Genomic DNA, 7,441 nt, shown 5'->3' on the forward strand with positions numbered 1-7,441 from the left:
CAGCAAAAGTTGCACCTGTGTAATGATCGTGCCGTTTAATTAGCTTCTTGATTTGCCACACTTGTCAAGTGTATTTGTGTACATCATGTTAGAGAAATAAGCTTTTTGTGTGTCTGGAACATTTCTGGGGTCTTTTATTTCAGCTCATTAAACATGGGATAAACACTTTTTATTTGTTGCGTTTAAAATTTTTGTTCAGTGTATGTTTGGCCCATGCTGATGTGTTTTTAGACTGTTGATTGTGTATCATGTGTTGCTCTTACTGGAATGTTTCTCAGTTCACTGTAAAGGTACATGTATTATGCTCAGTATGTTGTGAAGGTAAGGCACAGATGAAGTCGGAAGTTTACATACACTTAGGTTGGAGTCATTAAAACTCGTTTTTCAACCACTCCACACATTTCTTGTTAATAACAAACTATAGTTTTGCCAAGTCAGTTAGGACATCTACTTTGTGCATGACACAAGTAATTTTTCCAACAATTGTTTACAGACAGATTATTTCACTTATAACTCACTGTATCACAATACCAGTGGGTAAGAAGTTTACATACACTAAGTTGACTGCCTTTAAGCAGCTTGGAAAATTCCAGAAAATGATGTCATGGCTTTAGAAACCTCTGATGGGCTAATTGAAATAATTTGAGTCAATTGGAGGTGTACCTGTGAATGTATTTCAAGGCCTACCTGCAAACTCCGTGCCTCTTTGCTTGACATCTTGGGAAAATCAAAAGAATTGTAGACCTCCACAAGTCTGGTTCATCCTTGGGAGGAATTTCCAAACACGTTCATCTGTACAAACAATAGTACACAAATATAATCACCATGGGACCACGCAGCCATCGTACCGCTCAGGAAGGAGACACGTTCTGTCTCCTAGAGATGAACGTACTTTTGTGCGAAAAGTAAAAATCAATACCAGAACAACAGCAAAGGACCTTGTGAAGATGCTCGAGGAAACAGGTACAAAGTATCTATATCCACAGTAAAACAAGGCCTATATCGACATAACCTGAAAGGCCGCTCAGTTTAGGATGAAGCCACTGCTCATCCTAAGCCAGACTACGGTTTGCAACTGCACATGGGGACAAAGATTGTACTTTTTGGAGAAATGTCCTCTGGTCTGATGAAACAAAAATTGAACTGTTTGGCCATCATGACCATTGTTATGTTTGGAGGACAAAGGGGGAGGCTTGCAAGCTGAAGAACACCAACCCAACCGTGAAGCACGGGTGTTGAAGCATCATGTTGTGGGGGTGCTTTGCTACAGGAGGGACTTGTGAACTTCACAAAATAGATGCCATCACGAGGAAGGAAAATTATGTGGATATATTGAAGCAACATCTCAAGACATCAGAAGTTAAAGCTTAATCGCAAATGGATCTTCCAAATGGACAATGGCCCCAAGCATACTTCCAAAGTTGTGGCAAAATGGCTTAAGGACAACAAAGTCAAGGTATTGGAGTGGCCATCACAAAGCACTGACCTCAATCCCATTGAACATTTGGGGGTAAAAACTGAAAAAGTGTGTGCAAGCAAGAGGCCTACAAACCTGACTCAGTTACACCAGCTCTGTCAGGAGGAATGGGACAAAATTCACCCAACTTTATTATGGGAAGCTTGTGGAAGGCTACCCAAAACGTTTGACCCAAGTTAAACAATTTACAAGCAATGCTACCAAATACTAATTGAGTGTATGTAAACTTCTGACCCACTGGGAATGTATGTAAACTTCTGTGATGAAAGAAACAAAAGCTGAAACAAATAATTCTCTCTACTTTTATTCTGACATTTCACATTCTTAAAATAAAGTGGTGATCCTAACTAACCTAAGACAAGGAATTTATCCTCGGATAAAATGTCAGGAATTGTGAAAAACTGAGTTTAAATGTATTTGGCTAAGGTGTATGTAAACGTCCGACTTCAAATGTATGTCATATGTTTTGCCTGGGGATATGTTTATTGTGAGTGTTGCCTATATCATGTGTTGTGCTGGGGGGTATACACTGAGTATACAAAACATTATGAACACCTGCTCCTTCCATGACAGACTGACCAGGTGAATCCAGGTGAAAGCTATGATCCCTTATTGATGTCCCTTGTTAAATCCACTTAGATCTGTGTAGATGAAGGGGAGGGGACAGGTTAAAGAAGGATGCTTAAGCCTTGAGACAATTGAGACATGGATTGTGTATGTATGCCATTCGGAGCATGAATGGGCAATATTAAATATTTAAGTGCCTTTGAATGGGGTATGTTAGTAGGTGCCAGGCTCACTGGTTTGTGTCAACAACTGCAATGGTGCTGGGTTTTTCACCCTCAACTTTTTCCCCTTTGTGTCAAGGATGGTCCACCACCCAAAGGACAACCAACCAACTTGACACAACTGTGGGAAGCATTGGAGTCAACGTGGGCCAGCATCCCTGTGGAACGCTTTCGACACCTTGTCGAGTCCGTGCCACAATGAATTGAGGCTGTTCTGATGGCAAAAGCGGAGTGAAACTCATTATTAGGGAGGTGTTCCTAATGTTTGTTATGCTCACTGTATTTCTCACTGTGTTGTGCAGTAGTGGAAAAAGTATCCAATTGTCATACTTGAGTAAATGTAAAGATACCTTAATAGAAAATGACTCAAGTAAAAGTGAAAGTCACCCAGTAAAATACTACTTGAGGAAAAGTTTAAAAGATACTTTAAATATAGTTAAGTATCAAAAGTAAATGTAATTGCTAAAATGTATCATAAGTTAAAGTGTAAATAATTGAAAATTCCTTGTATTAAGCAAGCCAGATGGCACCATCATGTTTTTTTAATTTACTGAGAGCTGGGGCACGCTCCAACACTAAGACATCATTTACAAACAAAGCATTTGTGCTTAGTGAATCCTCCAGATCAGGTAGTAGGGATGACCAGGGATTTTCTCTAGATAAGTGTGTGAACTTGACCATTTTCCTGTCCTGCTAAGCATTTGAAATGTAACGAGTACTTTTGGGTGTCAGGAAAACTGTATGGAGCAAAACTTTTCTTTTGGAATGCAGTGAAGTAAAAGTTGTCAAAAATATAAATGGTAAAGTAAAGTACAGATACCCAAAAAAATACTTAAGTACTTGAAAGTATTTTTACTCAAGTATTTTACACCACAGGTGTTGTGTAAGGTTAGATATCAGACTGGGGCACAAAGGCTCCAGGGGTTTATAACTGCACGAAGGAAACATCTGCAGCCCACCTTTAAAAGGTCCCCTCGTATATCGCAGACCATGCAGTTTACAGAGTGAACAGATGCTACAAACACTTTCATGTACACACACATTTTCATTCAAGAAGCGCCAATGATGCTCAGGGTTGGGAAATGGGAAGTATTACTGCCATCTTGTGGTAATTGTACAGTGTTCCAGTGCATTTTATGAAAACGAACCATGGGTTCAACCTTGGTGTAAATACTGAATGGAACAATTTACTATAGGAACATTGATACATTTTTCATGTTTTACTTGTTACATTTGAAATCCATTTACAAAGACAAAGATGCTGATATTATCTGCGCTGAAAGTGTGAGTAATGACTGATCTCCCATGACGGGATTGGTAAAAGCTATGTGATGGAACCCTTGTTTTCAACCATCTTAGATTGTGTTAAATCAGTGATAACTTCAAGGAAGGGAAAAAATACTAAGGCTTTTTCAAAGTGTAAGAACAGAGCCAATCAGTGTGTTTAAACAATGCTGACAGGTGTGTGTAATAATCTTAGCTGGTAGGCAATTCACTAAACGAGAAACAGGGAGGAGCCATGTAACTATAAAAGATGTTCCTAGTACAGAGAGGTCTTTATTGTGGTTGCTGTAAAGCAGACCATAGTCATAATAATCATCATCATCCTCATCAACATCATGGGGCAACTGGAGCGAGGATCTCTATATTTATTTGTGCTTCTCTGTTTGGGCTGGGTTTGTGAAGCACATTGGAACTCACAGAGAGGGCCTGCTAGACAACTGGTCTCATTGAACTACGATGATGTGTCACCAACTAAACCTGAGCTTAGGGAGCAAGTCCAGGACCAAACCAGGGCCCAGGTCACAGCCCGGCCTCCTGATCCCCAGTCTGTTGTAAAGGTGGTGTTGACCCCTCCAGAGCTTGTCAGGAGTGTGGGGGCCCGCTGTGGGGAGAGCAGGGTGCGGGTGGAGGCCAAACTGGACCTGTTTGGGACGGGCCAGCTAGTGAAGGCGGAGGATGTCTCCCTGGGAGGTTGCGTCTCCACGGAGTTGGACCTCTCAGCCCAGGTCCTGCTGTTTGAGTCGGAGCTGCACACCTGTGGAAGTGTGCTGAAGGTAAGGGCTTCAGTGTTTGGAATAGCTAACTAGTAATTTCATACGGTTCTACATGTACTGTGGTTTCTTCCACTGCATAAAGGTTACTTAAATATGGTGTAATGTCTAGTGACTGTTTTTGGCTGTTAGATGACAGAGGACTACCTTGTCTATGCCTTCACCCTGATCTACACCCCAACACCAGAAGGTGTCAATTCCATTGTCAGAACCAATGATGCCACAGTCTGCATTGAGTGCCACTATCTGAGGTGTGTGGCGTACTATAGTTCCAGAATCAATCTACCATTATACTATGATCTCAATGGAAACATGATCCCTTATCCTCTGCCTACCCCAGGAGACTCAATGTGAGCAGCAATGCCCTGAGGCCCACCTGGCTTCCCTATAGTGCTACCAAAGTAGCTGAGGACTCCCTGACCTTTACCCTCGCACTCATGAATGGTGGGTAATCATCTGGGCTCAATAGAGCACACCTACTGTTAATCCATCTATGCACATCTGCTCTGTTTACTGTACAGTGAGTGCATCTGTTTAAAATGATTCATAGGCGACTGGAAGTATGAGCGGTCATCTAATGTCTACTTCATGGGAGACCTTATTCATCTGGTGGCGTCTGTGCAGCAGTATCACCATGTGCCCATGCGTGTGTTTGTGGACAGCTGTGTGGCCACCCTGGTCCCTGACACCAACTCTGCTCCCAAATATGACTTTATCCAGAACCATGGGTAAGGGCCAATATGGAAGTATATTTTATTGTATTTAAATTTGCATTAACCCACCCCTCCTGCAACAGTCTTGAATTTAGACTTCCCTCAATGAGTGCTTTCCACACCTCACTCTTGCACTAAGGAAATGAATGTGAACCCTTATCCCTATATAGCTATGGTAGCACGCAAGTAGCTACCAGCAGAGTGACCAGGATGTCCCACTACCCTCCTAACCTACCTTTGTCCCTCCAGGTGTGTAACTGATGCCCTGCAGACAGGCTCTGTCTCCCAGTTCCTGGTCCGCTCTCAGCTGGACAGACTCCACCTCCAGCTAGAGGCCTTCCGCTTCCAGCAGCAGACCAGCCCCAATGTGAGTCACTTTGTCTGGGCTGTGGACAGGCCTTTCATGTGGTTATACCATTATGGTGTTTACTTAAAACATGCCAAATCTGGGCCTGTATTCAGTGTCAAGTAATTCTAATCTAGAATTAGGTCTTCTCTCAAATTCGTTGTTTCTAAGGTCAAACTGATCCTAGTTCAGCACTTCTGAGACACAATGAATGTGGGCCCATATGTATGTACGGCTTAGGACTGTTAATGTAAATATCAGAAACAAAGGTAATGTATCTGACTTGGGATGTATGCACTGCATATGGTGTGTGGAGTCCACATTAAATTTCCACCAGTTAATAGCGATCTCTCATAGATCTACATCACCTGTAGCCTGAAGGCCTCTGTAGCAACTGCTCCCCTAGACATGGAGCACAAGGCCTGCTCCTTCTCTTCAGGATCCAACCGGTATGCATGGGCTTCTCTTTGGCATTGGTATTGTTAGAGGCCTATCAATGGTGTAGTGTCATAATCCCTTCCACTCTTCTCCAGCTGGATAGGAGCTGATGGGGATGATGCGGTGTGTGGCTGCTGTCAGACTTCCTGTGGCAAGAGGAAGGGGAGGAGTCTGCCCTCTGATACAGGTATGGTTGTGTTCCCCCTCAGATTCTGCTGATGCATGCCAGATCTTACAATGCCTGGATAGGTATTTTGCATGTCAAATAACATGTTATAGCAATCTGGTGACCAACATGGTACGCGACCATTAGTTAATACAGGCAACATCTGAGCAGGGGAATGCTTGAAGATGTAGAAAAGCATAATTGTGCTAGAATGAATCTGACCTATATGGTGACAGGTTGGTTAAGTGATTTCAATGGCTAAATTAGCCTTATACAAGAGCTATGTGACTGTTCTCTCTCCAGATGTAGTGTGGGAAGAGGATGCTATGCTGGGGCCAATCCTTATCCAAGACACCTACGTGAAATGGGACCAGGAAGTACATGCTGGAGAGCAGCAAGTGCAGGCTGTAGCACAGCACTCTCATATGTTGGCTGAGGATCCGTCTGAAGCAGGTAACTATGCTACAACACAAACTTTACCTTAATTAAGTTGTGTTAATCTTAACATGAACTGTTCCATGTAGCCTGAGCATTGTTTGATCATGTTAAATCCAAATCCTTTTGTATCCTAGGTGTCTCTGCAGAGGCAGTTGTGGTGGGATTGGTGATGGTGTTGGGCCTTCTCTGTGTGGGCATTCTGGTAACCGTCCTGTACATGAGGAACAAGCCCAATACCTACTCCAATGATTTTATCCACAACCTTTAACTGAAATTAATAATAAACATGGCAGCAATGCATTTTATCTACCTACCTGGGTGCTGTGTTTTTATTTTGTCTTTGCTTGGAGGTGGTTCACTGGCTTGATGTTGATGGCCAGCAGAATGCATGATGGGCTTCTTGCTGCCACTCCTCCACTAGATGGAGGCAGATGTTAGCCTGCTGTGCCAGTTGATTTGTTTGTAATTATCTTAGACTTCATGGTTGACTCATTTGGTTTCCCATTGTCTGACATGTTTCATTGAATGTGAATGATGAGCATCCCAGATGGCAGTCCATGAGTTGTGGCTGTATTTTGGAAGGACTCAGTGCCTCAAAGGCACACAAACACTAAACGTAAACCAAATTAATGTCACTGATCTAATCACAGTAACAAACAAGATTTACTGTTAGTCCTTTAGCACTGGCACCACATTGCTCATTTGTGAAGCAAACCAATTAAAATGACCAGCCAATGCTGACTGGTTGATGGGTGCGTTCACTTAATTGATTCATAAGTGACCAAAGATTGTACATTGCTTAAGAGTCCACAATCTTATCATTTCAGTTATGGTCAACCAGGTCAGTCTTACACCTGTTGGACTGACTACTGTGCTGCAAGTATCAGTCATGCAGACATCATGGTGTCATGACACTTTATCCACCAAGGAGCAGAATTCTGTTCTCAGGTCCCCATGTGTGGTTCATAAGAGGAGCATCTGGGAACCCGCATATACCATCTAAGGTTCAATGCAGATAATT

At 42.6% G+C, this 7,441-nt stretch overlaps 1 protein-coding gene across 1 annotated transcript; it reads left to right on the top strand.

Annotated features, from left to right (window-relative positions):
- Positions 1–3,815: 3,815 nt before the first annotated feature.
- On the top strand, positions 3,816–6,731 carry LOC109903143 (zona pellucida sperm-binding protein 3). Its single transcript, XM_020499778.2, has 9 exons — positions 3,816–4,322; positions 4,452–4,570; positions 4,660–4,763; positions 4,870–5,047; positions 5,282–5,399; positions 5,736–5,827; positions 5,912–6,003; positions 6,286–6,435; positions 6,555–6,731. Exons 1-9 carry the CDS (start codon positions 3,885–3,887, stop codon positions 6,686–6,688), a joined length of 1,425 nt encoding a protein of 474 aa, XP_020355367.1. The 5' UTR covers positions 3,816–3,884; the 3' UTR covers positions 6,689–6,731.
- Positions 6,732–7,441: the final 710 nt, after the last annotated feature.

The sequence above is a fragment of the Oncorhynchus kisutch genome, linkage group LG2 (genome assembly GCF_002021735.2).
Source record: "Oncorhynchus kisutch isolate 150728-3 linkage group LG2, Okis_V2, whole genome shotgun sequence".
NCBI lineage: Eukaryota > Metazoa > Chordata > Actinopteri > Salmoniformes > Salmonidae > Oncorhynchus > Oncorhynchus kisutch.

Bases quoted from the DNA above. Each gene is read 5' to 3' on its own strand.
- LOC109903143 (XM_020499778.2), top strand. From the start codon at position 3,885: ATGGGGCAACTGGAGCGAGGATCTCTATATTTATTTGTGCTTCTCTGT. The intron at 5,048-5,281 runs GTAAGGGCCAAT...TTGTCCCTCCAG, and splicing joins GACTTTATCCAGAACCATGG to GTGTGTAACTGATGCCCTGC. The intron at 6,436-6,554 runs GTAACTATGCTA...TTTGTATCCTAG, and splicing joins TGAGGATCCGTCTGAAGCAG to GTGTCTCTGCAGAGGCAGTT.